This window comes from Oncorhynchus gorbuscha, linkage group LG25 (assembly GCF_021184085.1).
Source record: "Oncorhynchus gorbuscha isolate QuinsamMale2020 ecotype Even-year linkage group LG25, OgorEven_v1.0, whole genome shotgun sequence".
Lineage (NCBI taxonomy): Eukaryota > Metazoa > Chordata > Actinopteri > Salmoniformes > Salmonidae > Oncorhynchus > Oncorhynchus gorbuscha.
Window position 1 is genome coordinate 48,014,604 of NC_060197.1, and position 24,169 is coordinate 48,038,772.

Genomic DNA, 24,169 nt, shown 5'->3' on the forward strand with positions numbered 1-24,169 from the left:
GTATTGGGACAGAGAGGCCAGTCATCAGGTTGGGTATTGGGACAGAGAGGCCAGTCATCAGGTTGGGTATTGGGACAGAGAGGCCAGTCATCAGGTTGGGTATTGGGACAGAGAGGCCAGTCATCAGGTTGGGTATTGGGACAGAGAGGCCAGTCATCAGGTTGGGTATTGGGACAGATAGGCCAGTCATCAGGCTGGGTATTGGGACAGAGAGAGAAGTCATCAGGTTGGGTAATGGGACAGAGAGACCAGTCATCAGGTTGGGTATTGGGACAGAGAGACCAGTCATCAGGTTGGGTATTGGGACAGAGAGGCCAGTCATCAGGTTGGGTAATGGGCCAGAGAGGCCAGTCATCAGGTTTGTGTTAGGGGGGTTCAATAAACTAAAGATTCCAATGTTCTGCGGAGTGTAAACTGTAGAACAAACCGCAATGGTAAAGAAACCCATGGTAGTTCACACTTGACATTGGCTGCATCCCAAATGGCTCCATAGAGGGAGTTACAGTGAGTTACATTTAACCAAAAGGAGCAGACTATATAGGGAATAGGGTACCATTTGGGATGCAAGCATTGTATAAAGTACATCATTTACAGATCATAAATAAACACTTGTGTTAGGGGGGGGTTCAATAAATTAAATGCAACAAGATTCCAAATGTTCCGTAAAGGACATGTGGAGTTCGAGGAGGGGAGTAGGCGGAGCAATTGAGCTCATTTGGGAATTCCAAATTGAGTTACAGGGATTGAGTTCTTGAAGAAGTGAGTTAAACGGGGAGTGAGTAAAAAGGTTTGGAGTGAGTTCCGGGGAGTGAGTTCCGGGGAGTGAGTTCCGGGGAGAGAGTACCGGGGAGAGAGTAGCGGGGAGAGAGTACCGGGGAGGGAGTACCGGGAGTGAGTTCCGGGGAGTGAGTTCCGGGGAGGGAGTTCCGAGAGGGAGTTCCGGGGAGGGAGTTCCGAGAGGGAGTTCCGGGGAGGGAGTTCCGAGAGGGAGTTCCGGGGAGGGAGTTCTGCAAGGCGATCATCATCCCAGAGTTCTACTACTCCAGCCCCAGGGTGAAGTTGATTCCGTGGACTATTCCGATGATTATGGGTTGCCAGGCAACAAGATATCTCAGCCAATCCAAGAGCTGCCCGTAAAGGACATGTGTTCTCTCCCATCTGGGGGAGGAGGGGGAGTAGGCGTTAAGGAGCAATTGGTACATCCATTTGTGGAATTCCAAATTAATTATATACAGTGATTGATTCTTGAAGAATACAACTTATAAACAGGGCTCTGGTCGCACATGAGACTAAAAAGGTTTGTTTGTTATGTAGACCAGGCTCGTTAGATAACGCCATTGCTGGTTATGTAGACCAGGCTCGTTAGATAACGCCATTGCTGGTTATGTAGACCAGGCTCGTTAGATAACGCCATTGCTGGTTATGTAGACCAGGCTCGTTAGATAACGCCATTGCTGGTTATGTAGACCAGGCTCGTTAGATAACGCCATTGCTGGTTATGTAGACCAGGCTCGTTAGATAACGCCATTGCTGGTTATGTAGACCAGGCTCGTTAGATAACGCCATTGCTGGTTATGTAGACCAGGCTCGTTAGATAACGCCATTGCTGGTTATGTAGACCAGGCTCGTTAGATAACGCTATTGCTGGTTATGTAGACCAGGCTCGTTAGATAACGCTATTGCTGGTTATGTAGACCAGGCTCGTTAGATAACGCCATTGCTGGTTATGTAGACCAGGCTCGTTAGATAACGCTATTGCTGGTTATGTAGACCAGGCTCGTTAGATAACGCTATTGCTGGTTATGTAGACCAGGCTCGTTAGATAACGCCATTGCTGGTTATGTAGACCAGGCTCGTTAGAGAATGTCATTGCTGGTTATGTAGACCAGGCTCGTTAGATAACGTCATTGCTGGTTATGTAGGTAGCCATCTTTTGATAAAGCCAGAGTCCCTTGTATTGTCTCTTCATTATTGAATTTAAATGGTATGGGGGAAAAACCCTGTGTAAGTTATGAAAACACTTAGAATATCTACATAAATTCAGCAATTGCATTCTTCTCGTATGACTCTGTCGACTCCTGACCTATTAATTAAACACTTCCTCCGGCATCTCATCCATACATCTGCCTGTAGTTATTGAACTCAACCTGCAGGAGGAGGAGGTTTGTTTGTTTGTTGTTCATTCTAAGTCGTCAAGGTAACAACCAATGACACTTAGGAACGATAGGTCACGTTCGTTTTAACGGTGCTGAAATATTTTGGTATGGTGCTCCTTGGGAGGGGGGGACCAAATCAACGTGGACGCGATGGCGGGCGGTCAGCACCCAAGCCTGCTTTACTCCATTGTTTGTAAACAATGTATCATTGTAAAGAAACACTGAAAAGCCTCAAAACATGGTTAAAACTATAATTTACAATTATTATAAACAACCACTTACCATCCATCAGATCAAAATTATAGTTTTATACATGTTTTACAGCATTTTTATTTTTTACAATTATACTGAACAAAAATATAAAAAACACAACATGCAACAATTTCAAAGACCGATAAGAATAAGTGTGTAAGATATGCTCTCAGATTCAGCCAATCCCGGGGTTCTGTGGCTCTCGTCGCCTCTGCCAATGAAAGGATACGGATTGTTCATCATCCTCTTCAAGTCGACCTTCTCGTTGCAGTACGGACACGTCTGCTTCTTACCCACAATGCACCAGCCACGGATACAGAACTCGTGGAATCTGGAGGCAGAGTTGGCGTTAAAGAATCCCACAACAACAAGACTAGCGTAAAATGATTAGCATTTCACATAGGAAATCATGGGACAGTTAGCCTCCATGCTAACACTCGCTGGGCATCTTCAGTTGCAGGTTTGGGATCTATTCCAGTAAATTGAAGATCGAAAAATACAGGTTAAGGCAACATAATAATTCCATGAGGCAGCGTTAGAAAATAAACACATTAATTGGACGGTCGCAGTGGGCTAATTCCACAGGATTAGTATTGAAAACGTGACTAGCAGTCAGGGACTCAATAGCGTGGTTGTACATAATTAGAAAAACATTTAAATGACTTATGCTATGGGTTTTCTGAGAAATGTCTTTGATTGTGTTTATTTTCCACTTTGACGGTGAACTTTCTGTACTGATAATATTCAATACCAGTCGTTTTTGCTCCAGCGCTAGTCCAATGAATTTGATTATTTTCAAACGCTTCTGCATGGAATTATTATGTTGTCTTAACCTTTATTATCTTCAACCTAGAGTAAATTCAGGAAGTAAACTGACATTCTGTTTTTATGGGAATCGATTTGGTGCAGTAATTAAGGGAAGAGTAGGGCACTATATAGGAAAACGGGCGCCATTTACAGAGAGAGTGGAGAGAGAGGAAGGGAGAGGGGGAGTATAGAGAGAGAAGGGGGAGGAGAAATAGAGAGGAGGGGAAGAGAAGTAGAGAGGAGGGGAAAGAGAGACGAGGGAGTATAGAGAGGAGGGGAAAGAGAGAGGAGAGAGTATAGAGAGAGAGGAGGGGGAGGAGAAGTAGAGAGAAGGGGAAGAGAGAGGAGGGAGTATAGAGAGGGGAGGAGAAGTAGAGAGGAGGGGAAAGAGAGACGAGGGAGTATAGAGAGGAGGGGGAGGAGAAGAAGAGAGGAGGGGAAAGAGAGAGGAGAGAGTATAGAGAGAGGGGAGGGAGAAGTAGAGACGAGGGGAAAGAGAGAGGAGAGTATAGAGAGAGGGGAGGGGAGAAGTAGAGAGGAGGGGAAAGAGAGAGGGGGAGTATAGAGAGAGAGGAGGGGAAAGAGAGAGAGGAGGGGAGAAGTAGAGAGGAGGGGAAAGAGAGACGAGGGAGTATAGAGAGGGGGGGAGGAGAAGAAGAGAGGAAAGAGAGAGGAGAGAGTATAGAGAGAGAGGAGGGGAGAAGTAGAGAGGAGGGGAAAGAGAGAGGAGGGGAAAGAGAGAGGGGGAGTATAGAGGGAGGAGAAGTAGAGAGGAGGGGAAAGAGAGGGGGAGTATAGAGAGAGAGGGGGAGGAGAAGAAGAGAGGAGGGGAAAGAGAGAGGAGAGAGTATAGAGAGAGGGGAGGGAGAAGTAGAGACGAGGGGAAAGAGAGAGGAGAGTATAGAGAGAGGGGAGGGGAGAAGTAGAGAGGAGGGGAAAGAGAGAGGGGGAGTATAGAGAGAGGAGGGGAAAGAGAGAGAGGAGGGGAGAAGTAGAGAGGAGGGGAAAGAGAGACGAGGGAGTATAGAGAGGGGGGAGGAGAAGAAGAGAGGAAAGAGAGAGGAGAGAGTATAGAGAGAGAGGAGGGGGAGAAGAGGGGAAAGAGGAGGAGGGGAAAGAGAGAGGGGGAGTATAGAGGGAGGAGAAGTAGAGAGGAGGGGAAAGAGAGGGGGAGTATAGAGAGAGGAGGGGGAGAAGTAGAGAGGAGGGGAAAGAGAGAGGAGAGAGTATAGAGAGAGGGGACGGGAGAAGTAGAGAGGAGGGGAAAGAGAGATGAGGGAGTATAGAGAGGAGGAGAAGTAGAGAGGAGGGGAAAGAGAGAGGAGGGAGTATAGAGAGAGAGGAGGGAGTATAGAGAGAGAGGAGGGAGTGTGACATAGCATACAGGATAGGAGAGCTGATCTTCTATAATCCAAACACTGCAGTGAGGAAAGTAGGCTTGGGCGGTATCCACGGTATTACTGGCATAGCACACAGGGGGGCGCTAGAAATGCATGAAAATCCCATTGGGCTTCTAATGCCAGAATGCTAACAAAATTAGCACAAACTAATAGGGATATCACAGACGCTGTAAGCTAAATGCTAACGAGCGAAAACAAAAAGTAAACAAATTGAAGGAAGAGCTGCATGTGAGCAGATGGGAGAACAGAGAAGAAACAAACGCTAGCAGGAAGCACAGGGAAAACATGGCAGCTGTACAGAACTCATCCAGAGCTCTTTGACTTCTGGCAGAAAGCCATTAGAAGATATCTGAGGGCAAACATTTAGAGTAGTGAATTACATTTAGTAGTGATTTACATTTAGTAGTGAATTACATACAAGTGTAACTTCATCACCTCATGTGCGCCGTACAACAGAGACTCTCCCATAGATACAGAACACTGCTCCTGCTTTCTAGCATTGTGCTATTTACAAAACTAACACGTGACTGGCTCAACTGTTCTGGGGACGTTTCATAATTTAAAAAATAATGTGACAGGTGAAACGAAGAACGCAATCGGCTTTATCTCCTAAGGTATTGCACGAAAAAAAAGATTTACAAAATATTTTAAAGTATTGAAAATCTTCAAATAATTAGTTTCAATGGTATTGACAGTATTGAAAAACACTCCCAGCTTTTTCCAAATCCCCCAGTACACAGAATATATGGTATACTGCCCAAGCCTAGTGGATAGGATACATGTGAATATATGGTATACTGCCCAAGCCTAGTGGATAGGATACATGTGAATATATGGTATACTGCCCAAGCCTAGTGGATAGGATACATGTGAATATATGGTATACTGCCCAAGCCTAGTGGATAGGATACATGTGAATATATGGTATACTGCCCAAGCCTAGTGGATAGGATACATGTGAATATATGGTATACTGCCCAAGCCTAGTGGATAGGATACATGTGAATATATGGTATACTGCCCAAGCCTAGTGGATAGGATACATGTGAATATATGGTATACTGCCCAAGCCTAGTGGATAGGATACATGTGAATATATGGTATACTGCCCAAGCCTAGTGGATAGGATACATGTGAATATATGGTATACTGCCCAAGCCTAGTGGATAGGATACATGTGGATATATGGTATACTGCCCAAGCCTAGTGGATAGGATACATGTGAATATATGGTATACTGCCCAAGCCTAGTGGATAGGATACATGTGAATATATGGTATACTGCCCAAGCCTAGTGGATAGGATACATGTGAATATATGGTATACTGCCCAAGCCTAGTGGATAGGATACATGTGGTTACAGGAGAGTTGGTAGGTATCTTCTATAATCCCCTCCTCAAGCCTAGTGGATCTGATACATGTGACAGATATGGTATAGGCTCCCGGCATTCCTCCCAGGTTATAGTACTGCAACAACAACATGTTATATACTGCCCAAGCAACATGTTATAGGACTGCAACAACAACAATATGTTATATACTGCAACAACAACAACATGTTATAGTATGCAACAACAATACATGTTATACTGCCCAAGCCAACATGTTATAGATACATGCAACAACAACATGTTATAGTACTGCAACAACAACATGTTATAGGATGCAACAACAACAACATGGTATACTGCCCAACAACATGTTATAGTATACAACATGTTATGGTATACTGCAACAACAAGCCTAGTGGATAGGATACATACAACATGTTATATACTGCCCAACAACATGTTATAGTATACAACATGTTATAGTACTGCAACAACAACATGTTATAGGATACATGTGAACAACATGTTATAGTACTGCAACAAGCCTATGGATAGGACAACATGTGTATGCAACAACAACATGTTATAGTACTGCAACAAGCCTAGTGTTATAGGATACAGCAACAACAACATGTTATAGTACTGCAACAAAGCCAGTGTTATAGTACTGCAACAACAACAACATGTTATATACTGCAACAACAACAACATGTTATAGGCAACAACAACATGTTAATACTGCAACAACAACAACATGTTATAGTACTGCAACAACAACAACATGTTATAGGATGCAACAACAACATGTGAACAACATGTTATAGTACTGCAACAACAACAGGTTATAGTACTGCAACAACAACATGTTATAGTACTACAACAACAACATGTTATAGTACTGCAACAACATGTTATAGTACTACAACAACAACATGTTATAGTACTACAACAACAACATGTTATAGTACTGCAACAACATGTTATAGTACTACAACAACAACATGTTATAGTACTACAACAACAACATGTTATAGTACTGCAACAACAACAACAGGTTATAGTACTGCAACAACAACAACATGTTATAGTACTGCAACAACAACAACATGTTATAGTACTGCAACAACAACATGTTATATTACTGCAACAACAACATGTTATAGTACTACAACAACAACATGTTATAGTACTACAACAACAACATGTTATAGTACTACAACAACAACATGTTATAGTACTGCAACAACAACATGTTATAGTACTGCAACAACAACAACATGTTATAGTACTACAACAACAACAACAACATGTTATAGTACTGCAACAACAACATGTTATAGTACTACAACAACAACATGTTATAGTACTGCAACAACAACAACATGTTATAGTACTGCAACAACAACAACATGTTATAGTACTGCAACAACAACAGGTTATAGTACTGCAACAACAACAACATGTTATAGTACTGCAACAACAACATGTTATAGTACTGCAACAACAACATGTTATAGTACTACAACAACAACATGTTATAGTACTGCAACAACAACATGTTATAGTACTGCAACAACAACAACATGTTATAGTACTACAACAACAACAACAACATGTTATAGTACTGCAACAACAACAACATGTTATAGTACTGCAACAACAACATGTTATAGTACTGCAACAACAACATGTTATAGTACTACAACAACAACAACAACATGTTATAGTACTGCAACAACAACATGTTATAGTACTACAACAACAACAACAACATGTTATAGTACTACAACAACAACAACAACATGTTATAGTACTGCAACAACAACAACATGTTATAGTACTACAACAACAACATGTTATAGTACTGCAACAACAACAACAACATGTTATAGTACTACAACAACAACATGTTATAGTACTACAACAACAACAACAACATGTTATAGTACTGCAACAACAACAACATGTTATAGTACTACAACAACAACATGTTATAGTACTGCAACAACAACATGTTATAGTACTACAACAACAACATGTTATAGTACTGCAACAACAACAACATGTTATAGTACATGTTATAGTACAACAACATGTTATAGTACTGCAACAACAACATGTTATAGTACTACAACATGTTATAGTACTGCAACAACAACAACATGTTATAGTACTAACATATAGTAGTAGTAACACAAAACTCTCCCCTGCCCTGGACTATATAGTAGTACAACAACACAATACTCTGTGTGTGTACTGTTATGAAACACTACAACAACAACATGTTAGGCCATGTAGTCGGAGCAGATTTCAGCAAAGTCCCGTCCCATCACTCCATAGTACAGACCATAGAACAGCATGATAACGCCCACATCCATGGAGTCCTCAGCCTTGATCCTCAGCCTTGATCCTACAACACATCCATGGAGTTCAGCCTTGATCCTACAACACAACACATCCAACATGTTATAGCCCTCACTGTCCTACAACAACACATCCATAGAGCCCTCATAGTCCTACAACACAACAACATGTTCTGTAGCTCAGTTGGTAGAGCATACTGCGGGAACACGTAGAACATGCAACATGTTATATTATCCTACAACACAACAACATGTTAGAGTACTGATCCAACAACACATCCATGTTATAATACTCCAACAACACAACACACAACATGTACAACACATATAGTACTGATCCTACAACAAAACAATCCATGTTATTGATCCTACAACACAACATGTTAGAGCCCTCACTATCCAACAACAACATGTTATAGTCCTACAACACAACAATGGAGCCATGTTATAGTCCTACAACACAACATCCATAGAGCCCTCTGATCCTACAACACATCCATGGAGTCCTCATCCTACAACACAACATGTTATAGTCCTACAACAAAACACATCCATAGTCCTCAGCCTTGATACTACAACACAACAACATGTTATAGTCCTACAACACATCCATAGAGTAGTACAACACAAAACATTCCTGCCCTGATCCTACAACACAACATCCATAGTAGTCCAACAACACAATACTCTGGAGTCCTCACTGATCCTGAAACACATCCATAGAGCCCTCGTGTAGTAGAGCCCTCAGCCTCATCCTACAACACATCCATGAGGCCATGTACAACACATCCATAGAGCCCAGATCCTACAACACATCCATAGAGCCCTCCCATCACTCCATAGTCCTACAACACATCCATGGAGTCCTCAGCCTTGATCCTACAACACATCCATAGAGCCCTCAGCCTTGATCCTACAACACATCCATAGAGCCCTCAGCCTTGATCCTACAACACATCCATGGAGTCCTCAGCCTTGATCCTACAACACATCCATAGAGTCCTCAGCCTTGATCCAACAACACAACACATCCATGGAGTCCTCAGCCTTGATCCAACAACACAACACATCCATGGAGCCCTCAGCCTTGATCCTACAACACAACATCCATAGAGTCCTCAGCCTTGATCCTACAACACATCCATAGAGTCCTCAGCCTTGATCCAACAACACAACACATCCATGGAGTCCTCAGCCTTGATCCTACAACACAACACATCCATAGAGCCCTCAGCCTTGATCCTACAACACATCCATGGAGCCCTCAGCCTTGAACCTACAACACATCCATAGAGCCCTCAGCCTTGATCCTACAACAACATCCATAGAGCCCTCAGCCTTGATCCTACAACACATCCATGGAGTCCTCAGCCTTGATCCTACAACACATCCATAGAGCCCTCAGCCTTGATCCTACAACACATCCATAGAGCCCTCAGCCTTGATCCTACAACACATCCATAGAGCCCTCAGCCTTGATCCTACAACACATCCATAGAGAGAGTCCCAATAACACATCCAGCCTTGATCCTACAACACATCACAACGTTAATAGGTTTTGACAAAATCCATAGGGAGTCCTATTTAGGGAATAGGGTGGGTCAGGTGCCTTGATCCTACAAACAAGTGTGTGTGTGTGTGTGTGTGTGTGTCTCATCCATGTTAGTGCTGAGCGATTAAGCCGAAATGTCAGTTATTTTTTTGTTTTTTAAACAACTAAATTGACAACATCGGGTTCAATGACTTGAATTAGGTTGTTTTCTGTGAGCTCACATCCAGCCTGAAGTGTGTGATGTAGTAGGGAGTTGTAGTTTCTCTAGAGATAAACCACATCCAGCCTGAAGTGTGTGATGTAGTAGGGAGTTGTAGTTTCTCTAGAGATAAACCACATCCAGCCTGAAGTGTGTGATGTAGTAGGGATAGATAAACCACATCCAGCCTGAAGTGTGGGATGTAGTAGGGAGTTGTTTCCAACAACACAACACATCCATGGAGTCTAGAGATAAACCACATCAGCCTGAAGTGTGGGATGTAGTAGGGAGTTGTAGTTTCCTACAACAAATCATCCAGCCTGAAGTGAGATGTCAGTAGGGAGTTGAGTTTCTCTAGAGATAAACACATCCAGCCTGAAGTGTGGGATGTAGTAGGGAGTTGTAGTTTCTCTAGAGATAAACCACATCCAGCCTGAAGTGTGTGATGTAATAGGGAGTTGTAGTTTCTCTAGAGATAAACCACATCCAGCCTGAAGTGTGGGATGTAGTAGGGAGTTGTAGTTTCTCTAGAGATAAACCCATCAGCCTGAAGTGTGTGATGTAGTAGGGAGTTGTAGTTTCTCTAGAGATAAACCACATCCAGTTTCTCTAGAGATAAACCCATCAGCCTGAAGTGTGTGATGTAGTAGGGAGTTGAGTTTCTCTAGAGATAAACACATCAGCCTGAAGTGTGTGAAGTAGGGAGTTTAGTTTCTCAAAATAAACCACCCAGCCTGAAGTGTGTGATGTAGTAGGGAGTTGTAGTTTTTAGAGGAATCCAGCCTGAAGTGTGTGATGTAGTAGGGAGTTGTAGTTTCTCTAGAGATAAACCACATCCAGCCTGAAGTGTGTGATGTAGTAGGGAGTTGTAGTTTCTCTAGAGATAAACCACATCCAGCCTGAAGTGTGTGATGTAGTAGGGAGTTGTAGTTTCTCTAGAGATAAACCACATCCAGCCTGAAGTGTGTGATGTAGTAGGGAGTTGTAGTTTCTCTAGAGATAAACCACATCCAGCCTGAAGTGTGTGATGTAGTAGGGAAGTTTCTCTAGAGATAAACCACATCAGCCTGAAGTGTGTGATTTTTGTAGTTTCTCTAGAGATAAACTAAATTCCAGCCTGAAGTGTGGGATGTAGTAGGGAGTTGTAGTTTCTCTAGAGATAAACCACATCCAGCCTGAAGTGTGTGATGTAGTAGGGAGTTGTAGTTTCTCTAGAGATAAACCACATCCAGCCTGAAGTGTGTGATGTAGTAGGGAGTTGTAGTTTCTCTAGAGATAAACCACATCCAGCCTGAAGTGTGTGATGTAGTAGGGAGTTGTAGTTTCTCTAGAGATAAACCACATCCAGCCTGAAGTGTGTGATGTAATAGGGAGTTGTAGTTTCTCTAGAGATAAACCACATCCAGCCTGAAGTGTGTGATGTAATAGGGAGTTGTAGTTTCTCTAGAGATAAACCACATCCAGCCTGAAGTGTGGGATGTAGTAGGGAGTTGTAGTTTCCAACAGGCCAATATTCTACATAGTATAGCGCAGAAGTCATGGTCATTAACTACAACGACCATAATCCATTGCGCAGCTACTTGTCCGGTCTGAGGTGAGATCCTGAGGTGATACAGAGAGCAGCTGTTGCCTAGCAACATCGCTACCTGAAAATACATAATCTAAGAGATTGATAGTAGGTATTCAGAGGTCAAAAAGCCTTATTTACTTTGAAGAACTACTAAAAAATAGTAATTTTATTAAAGTAATGTGAATAACTGATGGTTTATAAGTGATCAGTAGTAAATGGTCAGTGAGGGGCCTGGTTTAGTCTGTGTTATTACAGCATTCAATCCACATAACAGCGCATTTAATGTTAATCTAAAAAAAATCTTTGACACCCGAAAATCGGTGATTCGTTTTAAATTAATTTCTTTAACGAACTGAAACGAGCCCAAAAAGCTTTAAATCAGTCAGGAATAGTCTGCGTGATGCTCTAGCACTCACCTGAAGAAGACATTGAAGCCGAACAGTGTGACCATGATGACCAGGTATCCAATCACTCCCACAGCATAGCTCAGCTTATAGACCAATAGAAACCATTTATACACCATCCTGAAAAACACACACAGTGAATAACCTCTCTCCCTAGTGGTTACCCCCCCCCCCTCCAGGACAGTGAATAACTTCTCTCCCTAGTGGTTAACTCCCCTCCAGGACAGTAAATAACCTCTCTCCCTAGTGGTTACCTCCCCTCCAGGACAGTAAATAACCTCTCTCCCTAGTGGTTACCCCCCCCCTCCAGGACAGTGAATAACCTCTCTCCCTAGTGGTTAACCCCCCTCCAGGACAGTAAATAACCTCTCTCCCTAGTGGTTAACTCCCCTCCAGGACAGTAAATAACCTCTCTCCCTAGTGGTTACCTCCCCTCCAGGACAGTAAATAACCTCTCTCCCTAGTGGTTAACTCCCCTCCAGGACAGTAAATAACCTCTCTCCCTAGTGGTTACCTCCCCTCCAGGACAGTAAATAACCTCTCTCCCTAGTGGTTACCCCCCTCCAGGACAGTAAATAACCCTCTCCCTAGTGGTTACCCCCTCCAGGACAGTAAATACCCCCCTCCAGGACAGTAAATAACCTCTCTCCCTTGTGGTTACCCCCCTCCAGGACAGTAAATAACCTCTCTCCCTAGTGGTTACCCCCCCTCCAGGACAGTGAATAACCTCTCTCCCTAGTGGTTACCCCCCTCCAGGACAGTAAATAACCTCTCTCCCTAGTGGTTACCCCCCTCCAGGACAGTAAATAACCTCTCCCTAGTGGTTACCTCCCTCCAGGACAGTAATAACCTCTCTCCCTAGTGGTTACCCCCCCTCCAGGACAGTAAATAACCTCTCTCCCTAGTGGTTACCCCCCTCCAGGACAGTGAATAACCTCTCTCCCTAGTGGTTACCCCCTCCAGGACAGTAAATAACCTCTCTCCCTAGTAGTTACCCCCCTCCAGGACAGTAAATAACCTCTCTCCCTAGTGGTTACCCCTCCAGGACAGTAAATAACCTCTCTCCCTAGTGGTTACCCCCCTCCAGGACAGTAAATAACCTCTCTCCCTAGTGGTTACCCCCCTCCAGGACAGTGAATAACCTCTCTCCCTAGTGGTTAACCACCCCCTCCAGGACAGTAAATAACCTCTCTCCCTAGTGGTTACCCCTCCAGCATACCGTGGTGTCCAAAAGGAGAGTGGTTAACCCCCCCCTCCAGCGTACCGTGGTGTCTGACAGGACAGTGGTTAACCCCCCTCCAGCATACCGTGGTGTCTGACAGGACAGTGGTTAACCACCCCCTCCAGGACAGTGGTTAACCCCCTCCCTCCCCCTCCAGGACAATGGTTAATCCCCCCCCTCCAGGACATTGGTTAACCCCCTCCAGGACAGTGGCTAACCCCCCCCTCCCCCCCCTCCAGGACAGTGGTTAAACCCCCTCCAGGACAGTGGATAACCCCCCCCTCCAGCGTACCGTGGTGCCTGACAGGACAGTGGTTAAACCCATCCCCCTCCAGGACAGTGGTTAACCCCCCCCCCCCCCTCCAGCATACCGTGGTGTCTGACAGGACAGTGGTTAACCCCCTCCAGGACAGTGGATAACCCCCTCCCCCTCCAGCGTACCGTGGTGTCTGACAGGACAGTGGTTAACCCCCCTCCAGGACAGTGGTTAACCCCCTCCAGGACAGTGGTTAACCCCCCCCACCCCCTCCAGGACAGTGGTTAACCCTCCCCCTCCAGTGTACCGTGGTGTCCGACAGGACAGTGGTTAACCCCCCCCCCTCCAGGACAGTGGTTAACCCCCCTCCAGGACAGTGGTTAACCCCCCTCCAGGACAGTGGTTAACCCCACCCCCCACCCCTCCAGCGTACCGTGGTGTCCGACAGGACAGTGGTTAACCCCCCTCCAGCGTACCGTGGTGTCCGACAGGACAGTGGTTAACCCCCCCCTCCAGCGTACCGTGGTGTCCGACAGGACAGTGGTTAACCCCCCTCCAGCGTACCGTGGTGTCCGACAGGACAGTGGTTAACCCCCCTCCAGCGTACCGTGGTGTCCGACAGGACAGTGGTTAACCCTCCCCCCCCTCCAGCGTACCGTGGTGTCCGACAGGACAGTGGTTAACCCCCCCCTCCAGCAGTACCGTGGTGTCCGACAGGACAGTGGTTAACCCCCCCCTCCAGCAGTGGTTAACCCCCCCACCCCCTCCAGCGTGGTGTCCGACAGGACAGTGGTTAACCCTCCCCCTCCAGCGTACCGTGGTGTCCGACAGGACAGTGGTTAACCCCCTCCAGCCCCGTGGTGTCCCAGGACAGTGGTTACCCCCACCCCCCCCCTCCAGCGTACCGTGGTGTCCGACAGGACAGTGGTTAACCCCCCCTCCAGCGTACCGTGGTGTCCGACAGGACAGTGGTTAACCCTCCCCCTCCAGCGTACCGTGGTGTCCGACAGGACAGTGGTTACCCCCCCCCCTCCAGGACAGTGGTTAACCCCCACCCCACCCCCTCCAGCGTACCGTGGTGTCCGACAGGACAGTGTTAACCCCCCCCCCCCTCCAGGACAGTGGTTAACCCCCCCCCCCCCTCCAGCGTACCGTGGTGTCCGACAGGACAGTGGTTTGCCCCACCCTCTGAAGACGACATAGCTGGTGATGACAGAGAACATTCCCCACCCCCCACCCCCTCCACCAGTAGTGTTTTATAGTGAAGTGGAGGAACCACCCACATCTCCAGGGTGACCAACTGGAGAGACAGTGGAAGGGGGAACCCCCACCCCCTCCAGACGGGGAGAGGGGAAAGACAGAGAGAGGACAGAGGAGAGACAGCGTGTCGAGACGGGGAGAGGGGGAGAAGACGAGAGAGACTGACAGTGAGAGACAGAGAAGAGACAGAGGGGAGAGAGATGACAGAGAGAAACCTCCAGAGAGTGAGAGTTTTATAGTGAAGACAGAGAGAGAGAGAGACAGAGGGGAGAGAGAGAGAGAGAGACCACCCACAGAGAGGGTGACCAACTGAGAGAGAGAGAGAGAGGAGGGAAGGGAGAGAGACAGAGAGAGAGACGGGGAGAGGGGAAAGACAGAGAGAGAGACAGAGAGAGAGACAGAGAGAGAGACGGGGAGAGAGGGGAGAAGGAGAGAGAGAGACAGAGAGATGAGGACAGAGGGAGACAGAGAGAGAGACAGGGGGGGAGAGAGAGAGAGAGAGAGAGAGAGAGAGAGAGAGACAGAGAGAGGAGAGAGAGACAGAGGGAGAGAGAGAGACAGAGACAGAGAGACAGAGGGAGAGAGAGAGAGACAGACAGAGGGGGAGAGAGAGAGAGAGAGAGAGAGGAGACAGAGGGAGAGAGGAGAGAGAGAGAGAGGAGACAGAGAGGAGAGGGAGAGAGAGAGAGAGGAGACAGAGGGGAGGGAGAGAGAGAGAGAGGAGACAGAGGGAGAGGGAGAGAGAGAGAGAGAGAGAGAGAGAGAGGAGAGAGAGAGAGAGAGAGAGAGAGAGAGAGAGAGAGAGAGAGAGAGAGAGAGAGAGAGAGAGAGAGAGAGAGAGAGAGAGAGAGAGAGAGAGAGAGAGGAGAGAGAGAGAGAGAGAGAGAGAGAGAGAGAGAGAGAGAGAGACAGAGGAGAGAGAGAGAGAGAGGAGAGAGAGAGACAGAGAGAGAGAGAGAGAGAGAGAGAGAGAGAGAGAGAGAGAGAGAGAGAGAGAGAGAGGTGTCAGGTGTGTGTGTGTGTCTTTAACCACATACACATTTCTAGTGGATGTAAATCAGTCATACACACCGTCTGGCTCCTGTAACCCACCATTTTGGATCCAACCCACCCAGGCAGTCGCCGGCTGCTGTACTCACATTGTATGAGCGGTTGTGCCGCTGCTTCCACTGTACCAGTACGATCTGAGCCACCACTAGCGTAGCGATGAGGATGAGCACCATCTCTGCATGCATGGCCTCATGGCCCCGGTGCTTCACGTGCAGGCGCTCATGCTGTACTCTGGGGGGGAGAAGGAGAGATCTAAAAGGTGCCATGATGAATCTCTCTAGAATGAGAGCAGTGTCAAAAATAACTTCCATGAGCTTCTCTGAGATCTAGCCTTGTGGGACACTAAAAATAGTCAGATACCAGGACGTGGATGAATACTCCCAGAATTTACTGCAGTAGGTACCAGAGACATACAGTGGATTCAGAATTCACTACAGTAGGTAGGTAGCAGTATTCAGACCCCTGGACTTATTCCACATTTTGTTACATTACAGCCTTATTTATAACATTATTATTTTTCCTCATCAATCTACACACAATACCCCATAATGACATCACAGTACCCCATAACGACATCACAGTACCCCATAATGACATCACAATACCCCATAATGACATCACAGTACCCCATAACGACATCACAGTACCCCATAATGACATCACAGTACCCCATAATGACATCACAGTACCCCATAATGACATCACAATACCCCATAATGACATCACAATACCCCATAATGACATCACAATACCCCATAATGACAAAAAAAACATAAATATTCAGACCCTTTGCCACGAGACTCTAAATTGACCTCAGGAGCATCCTGTTTCCATTGATCATTTTGAGATGTTTCTACCATAAAGACCTGATTTGGAGTCCAGAGATGGTTGTTCTTCTAAATTCAATCGATTCCACAGAGGAACATAGATTTGGAAAGGCACACAGCTGTCTCCTGACCAAGGTCCCACAGTTGACAGTACATGTCTAGGAAGAGTCTTGTTCCAAACTTCTTCCAAGACATGATGGAGGCCACTGTGTTCCGGAGATCTGCAGAAGACAGGATTGTGTCGGCACAGATCTGGGGATCTCCGGGTACCAAAACATTCTGCAGCATTGAAGGTCCAAGAACACAGTGGCCTCCATCATTCTAAAATTGAATTTAGAAGTTTGGAACAAGACTCTTCCAAGGATGATCAATGGAAACAGGATGCCTCCCGGCCAAACTGAGCAATCGGGAAATTTAAGTTTTTTTGGTCATTATGGGGTAGGTGACCATTAGAATGTCATTATGGGGTATTGGTCACTGTCATTATGGGGTATTGTGATTCCTCTGTGGAGATGGGAGAACCTTCCAGAAGGACAACCATCTCTGCAGGGTACTCCACCAATCAGGCCTTTATGGTAGAGCGGCCAGACAGAAGCCACTCCTCAGTAAAAGTCACATGACAGTGGGGTACTTGATGGGTTTGATTTTTTCATTGTGATTTTTTACTGTACATTTGCCATTTCTAAAACCTGTTTTGCTTTGTCATTATGGGGCATTGTGATGTCATTATGGGGTACTGTGATGTCGTTATGGGGTACTGTGATGTCGTTATGGGGTACTGTGATGTCGTTATGGGGTACTGTGATGTCATTATGGGGCATTGTGATGTCACTATGGGGCATTGTGATGTCACAATGGGGTATTGTGATGTCACTATGGGGTATTGTGATGTCACTATGGGGTATTGTGATGTCACTATGGGGTATTGTGATGTCACTATGGGGTATTGTGATGGCATTATGGGGTATTGTGATGGCATTATGGGGTATTGTGATGGCATTATGGGGTATTGTGATGGCATTTTGGGGTATTGTGATGGCATTATGGGGTATTGTGATGGCATTATGGGGTATTGTGATGGCATTATGGGGTATTGTGATGTCACTATGGGTTATTGTGATGTCACTATGGGGTATTGTGATGTCACTATGGGGTATTGTGATGTCACTATGGGGTATTGTGATGTCACTATGGGGTATTGTGATGTCACTATGGGGTATTGTGATGTCACTATGGGTTATTGTGATGGAATTATGGGGTATTGTGATGGCATTATGGGGTATTGTGATGTCATTTTGGGGTATTGTGATGTCATTATGGGGTATTGTGTGTAGATTGGTGAGAGAAAAAAAATTGTTTTAATCCATTGTGTATTCAGGCTGTAACACAACAAAATGTGGAATGAGTCAAGGGGTATAAATACCTTCTCACTGCCCAATTACGGGTTCTACTTTCTCACTGTCCAATTACTGGTTCTAAATGAGGACTTACTTCCAGTTCTCCCTGTGAGTCATTTTCAGGAGATCCCCCTAGAAGAGAGGGGGGAGAGAAGAGAGAGGGAAGAGATAGAGAGAGAGAGAGTTCTTTTAGAACACACTAAAAACTACACATATCTAGGACTAAGTATCAGCAACACAGGTAGCTTTCACAGGGCTGTGAATGAGCTGAGAGAGAAAGCAAGAAGAGCATTCTATGCCATTATAAAAGAACATTAAAATAGAAATTCCAATTAGAATCTGGCTCAAAATATTCCAATCAGTTCTAGAACCAGTTGCTCTATATGGCAGTGAAGTACGGGGTCCACACTCTAATAATGAATTTACCAAATGGGACAAACATCCAATCGAAACACTGCATGCAGACCGTATTGCAAGTGCAAAGAAAAATAGAGCACGTAGAGCAGAAGTGGGCCAATACCACCTCCTTATTCAAATAGAACAAAGAGACATCACATTTTACAACCATCTAAGAACAAGTGACCCCAAAACATTCCATCAAACAGCTCTACAATGTCAAGAGATGAAACAAGAGAAGAGTCCCCTCAGCCAGCTGGTTCTGAGGCCCAGTTCACTAACCCAAACCAACCCCATAGAGCCTCAGGACAGCAGTCAGCCAGCTGGTTCTGAGGCCCAGTTCACTAACCCAAACCAACCCCATAGAGCCTCAGGACAGCACTCAGAAAGTCTGGCCCAACCAAATCATCACAAAACAAAAATAAAAATATATCACCTATTGGAAAGACACCACAAGAAATCAAAGTAAACTTCAATGCTATTTGTCTCTAAACAGACAGTACATGGTGGCAGACTATCTGACCACTGTGACTGATAGAAAACTGAGGAAAACATTGACTAGGTTCAGACTCAGTGAGCACAGTCTGGCTATAGAGACCGGTCGTCACAGACAAACCTGGCTGCCCAGAGAGGACAGTCTGGCTATAGAGACCGGTCATCACAGACCAACCTGGCTGCCAGAGAGGACAGTCTGGCTATAGAGACCGGTCGTCACAGACAAACCTGGCTGTCCAGAGAGGACAGTCTGGCTATAGAGACCGGTCGTCACAGACAAACCTGGCTGCCCAGAGAGGACAGTCTGGCTATAGAGACCGGTCGTCACAGACAAACCTGGCTGACAGAGAGGACAGTCTGGCTATAGAGACCGGTCGTCACAGACAAACCTGGCTGACAGAGAGGACAGTCTGGCTATAGAGACCGGTCGTCACAGACAAACCTGGCTGCCCAGAGAGGACAGTCTGGCTATAGAGACCGGTCGTCACAGACAAACCTGGTTGCCCAGAGAGGACAGTCTGGCTATAGAGACCGGTCGTCACAGACAAACCTGGCTGCCCAGAGAGGAGAGTCTGGCTATAGAGACCGGTCATCACAGACAAACCTGGCTGCCCAGAGAGGACAGTCTGGCTGCCCAGAGAGGACAAACCTGGCTGCCCAGAGAGGACAGTCTGGCTATAGAGACCGGTCGTCACAGACAAACCTGGCTGCCCAGAGAGGACAGTCTGGCTATAGAGACCGGTCGTCACAGACAAACCTGGCTGCCCAGAGAGGAGAGTCTGGCTATAGAGACCGGTCGTCACAGACAAACCTGGCTGATTTCTTTAGATTTTCGCATGATGTCAAGCAAAGAGGCACTGAGTTTGAAGGTAGGCCTTGAACTACATCCACAGGTACACCTCCAACTGACTCAAATTATGTCAATTAGCCTATCAGAAGCTTCTAAAGCCATGCCATAATTTTCTGGAATTTTCCAAGCAGTTTAAAGGCACAGTCAACTTAGTGTATGTAAACTTCTGACCCACTGGAATTGTGATACAGTGAATTATAAGTTGAATAATCTGTCTATAAACAATTGTTGTAAAAATGACTTGTGTCATGCACAAAATAGATGTCCTAAACAACTTGCCAAAACTATAGTTTGTTAACAAGAAATGTGTGGAGTGGTTGAAAAACGAGTTTTAATGACTCCAACCTAAGTGTATGTAAACTTCTGACTTCAACTATACATAGAGATGAACCTGGAGAAGAGTCCCCTAAGCAAGCTGGTCCTGGGGCTCAGTTCACAAACAAACCCCATAGGGGACAGCAACACAATTAGACCCAACCAAATCATGAGAAAACAAAAAGACAATTACTTGACACATTGGAAAGAATTAACAAAAAAAACAGAGCAAACTGGAATGCTATTTGTCCCTAAACAGAGAGTACACAGTGGCAGAATACCTGCCCACTGTGACTGACCCAAACTTAAGGAAAGCTTTGACTATGTACAGACTCAGTGAGCATAGCCTTGCTATTGAGAAAGGCCGCCGTAGGCAGACCTGGCTCTCAGGAGAAGACAGGCTATGTGCTCACTGCCCACAAAATGAGATGGAAACTGATCTGCACTTCCTAACCTCCTGTCCAATGTATGACCATATTAGAGAGACATATGTCAATGTTATTAGTCACATGCGCCTAATACAACAGGTGTAGTAGACCTCACAGTGAAATGCTGAATACAACAGGTGTAGTAGACCTCACAGTGAAATGCTGAATACAACAGGTGTAGTAGACCTCACAGTGAAATGCTGAATACAACAGGTGTAGTAGACCTCACAGTGAAATGCTGAATACAACAGGTGTAGTAGACCTCACAGTGAAATGCTGAATACAACAGGTGTAGTAGACTCACAGTGAAATGTTGAATACAACAGGTGTAGTAGACCTCACAGTGAAATGTTGAATACAACAGGTGTAGTAGACCTCACAGTGAAATGTTGAATACAACAGGTGTAGTAGACCTCACAGTGAAATGTTGAATACAACAGGTGTAGTAGACCTCACAGTGAAATGTTGAATACAACAGGTGTAGTAGACCTCACAGTGAAATGTTGAATACAACAGGTGTAGTAGACCTCACAGTGAAATGCTGAATACAACAGGTGCAGTAGACCTCACAGTGAAATGCTGAATACAACAGGTGCAGTAGACCTCACAGTGAAATGCTGAATACAACAGGTGTAGTAGACCTTACAGTGAAATGCTGAATACAACAGGTGTAGTAGACCTCACAGTGAAATGCTGAATACAACAGGTGTAGTAGACCTCACAGTGAAATGCTGAATACAACATGTGTAGTAGACCTCACAGTGAAATGCTGAATACAACAGGTGTAGTAGACCTCACAGTGAAATGCTGAATACAACAGGTGTAGTAGACCTCACAGTGAAATGCTGAATACAACAGGTGTAGTAGACCTCACAGTGAAATGCTGAATACAACAGGTGTAGTAGACCTCACAGTGAAATGCTGAATACAACAGGTATAGTAGACCTCGCAGTGAAATGATGAATACAACAGGTGTAGTAGACCTCGCAGTGAAATGATGAATACAACAGGTGTAGTAGACCTTACAGTGAAATGCTGAATACAACAGGTGTAGTAGACCTTACAGTGAAATGCTGAATACAACAGGTGTAGTAGACCTTACAGTGAAATGCTGAATACAACAGGTGTAGTAGACCTTACAGTGAAATGCTGAATACAACAGGTGTAGTAGACCTTACAGTGAAATGCTGAATTCAACAGGTGTAGTAGACCTCACAGTGAAATGCTGAATACAACAGGTGTAGTAGACCTCACAGTGAAATGCTGAATACAACAGGTGTAGTAGACCTCACAGTGAAATGCTGAATACAACAGGTGTAGTAGACCTCACAGTGAAATGCTGAATACAACAGGTGTAGTAGACCTCACAGTGAAATGCTGAATACAACAGGTATAGTAGACCTTACAGTGAAATGCTGAATACAACAGGTGTAGTAGACCTCACAGTGAAATGCTGAATACAACAGGTGTAGTAGACCTCACAGTGAAATGCTGAATACAACAGGTGTAGTAGACCTCACAGTGAAATGCTGAATACAACAGGTGTAGTAGACCTCACAGTGAAATGCTGAAGACAACAGGTGTAGTAGACCTCACAGTGAAATGCTGAATACAACAGGTGTAGTAGACCTTACAGTGAAATGCTGAAGACAACAGGTGTAGTAGACCTCACAGTGAAATGCTGAATACAACAGGTATAGTAGACCTCGCAGTGAAATGATGAATACAACAGGTGTAGTAGACCTCACAGTGAAATGATGAATACAACAGGTGTAGTAGACCTCACAGTGAAATGCTGAATACAACAGGTGTAGTAGACCTTACAGTGAAATGCTGAATACAACAGGTGTAGTAGACCTTACAGTGAAATGCTGAATACAACAGGTGTAGTAGACCTCACAGTGAAATGCTGAATACAACAGGTGTAGTAGACCTCACAGTGAAATGCTGAATTCAACAGGTGTAGTAGACCTCACAGTGAAATGCTGAATACAACAGGTGTAGTAGACCTCACAGTGAAATGCTGAATACAACAGGTGTAGTAGACCTCACAGTGAAATGCTGAATACAACAGGTGTAGTAGACCTCACAGTGAAATGCTGAATACAACAGGTTTAGTAGACCTCACAGTGAAATGCTGAATACAACAGGTTTAGTAGACCTCACAGTGAAATGCTGAATACAACAGGTGTAGTAGACCTCACAGTGAAATGCTGAATACAACAGGTGTAGTAGACCTCACAGTGAAATGCTGAATACAACAGGTGTAGTAGACCTCACAGTGAAATGCTGAAGACAACAGGTGTAGTAGACCTCACAGTGAAATGCTGAATACAACAGGTGTAGTAGACCTTACAGTGAAATGCTGAAGACAACAGGTGTAGTAGACCTCACAGTGAAATGCTGAATACAACAGGTATAGTAGACCTCGCAGTGAAATGATGAATACAACAGGTGTAGTAGACCTCGCAGTGAAATGCTGAATACAACAGGTGTAGTAGACCTTACAGTGAAATGCTGAATACAACAGGTGTAGTAGACCTTACAGTGAAATGCTGAATACAACAGGTGTAGTAGACCTTACAGTGAAATGCTGAATACAACAGGTGTAGTAGACCTTACAGTGAAATGCTGAATACAACAGGTGTAGTAGACCTTACAGTGAAATGCTGAATTCAACAGGTGTAGTAGACCTCACAGTGAAATGCTGAATACAACAGGTGTAGTAGACCTCACAGTGAAATGCTGAATACAACAGGTGTAGTAGACCTCACAGTGAAATGCTGAATACAACAGGTGTAGTAGACCTCACAGTGAAATGCTGAATACAACAGGTGTAGTAGACCTCACAGTGAAATGCTGAATACAACAGGTGTAGTAGACCTTACAGTGAAATGCTGAATACAACAGGTGTAGTAGACCTCACAGTGAAATGCTGAATACAACAGGTGTAGTAGACCTCACAGTGAAATGCTGAATACAACAGGTGTAGTAGACCTCACAGTGAAATGCTGAATACAACAGGTGTAGTAGACCTTACAGTGAAATGCTGAATACAACAGGTGTAGTAGACCTCACAGTGAAATGCTGAATACAACAGGTGTAGTAGACCTCACAGTGAAATGCTGAATACAACAGGTGTAGTAGACCTCACAGTGAAATGCTGAATACAACAGGTGTAGTAGACCTCACAGTGAAATGCTGAATACAACAGGTGTAGTAGACCTCACAGTGAAATGCTGAATACAACAGGTGTAGTAGACCTCACAGTGAAATGCTGAATACAACAGGTGTAGACCTTACAGTGAAATGCTGAATACAACAGGTGTAGTAGACCTCACAGTGAAATGCTGAATACAACAGGTGTAGTAGACCTCACAGTGAAATGCTGAATACAACAGGTGTAGTAGACCTCACAGTGAAATGCTGAATACAACAGGTGTAGTAGACCTCACAGTGAAATGCTGAATACAACAGGTGTAGTAGACCTCACAGTGAAATGCTGAATACAACAGGTGTAGACCTTACAGTGAAATGCTGAATACAACAGGTGTAGTAGACCTCACAGTGAAATGCTGAATACAACAGGTGTAGACCTTACAGTGAAATGCTGAATACAACAGGTGTAGTAGACCTCAC

The 24,169-nt window shown here is 45.0% G+C and overlaps 1 protein-coding gene across 1 annotated transcript in view; it reads right to left on the minus strand.

Annotated features, from left to right (window-relative positions):
* Nucleotides 1-945: 945 nt before the first annotated feature.
* rnf175 (ring finger protein 175) overlaps nucleotides 946-24,169 on the minus strand; it is a 25,598-nt gene continuing 2,374 nt past the window's right edge. The window contains 10 exon segments of the mRNA XM_046328497.1: nucleotides 946-1,158; nucleotides 2,638-2,739; nucleotides 5,967-6,082; nucleotides 8,223-8,343; nucleotides 12,047-12,154; nucleotides 14,665-14,742; nucleotides 14,744-14,782; nucleotides 14,784-14,812; nucleotides 15,912-16,053; nucleotides 18,141-18,178. Coding sequence (XP_046184453.1) covers nucleotides 1,038-1,158; nucleotides 2,638-2,739; nucleotides 5,967-6,082; nucleotides 8,223-8,343; nucleotides 12,047-12,154; nucleotides 14,665-14,742; nucleotides 14,744-14,782; nucleotides 14,784-14,812; nucleotides 15,912-16,053; nucleotides 18,141-18,178 — 894 coding nt within the window. The 3' untranslated portion in view covers nucleotides 946-1,037.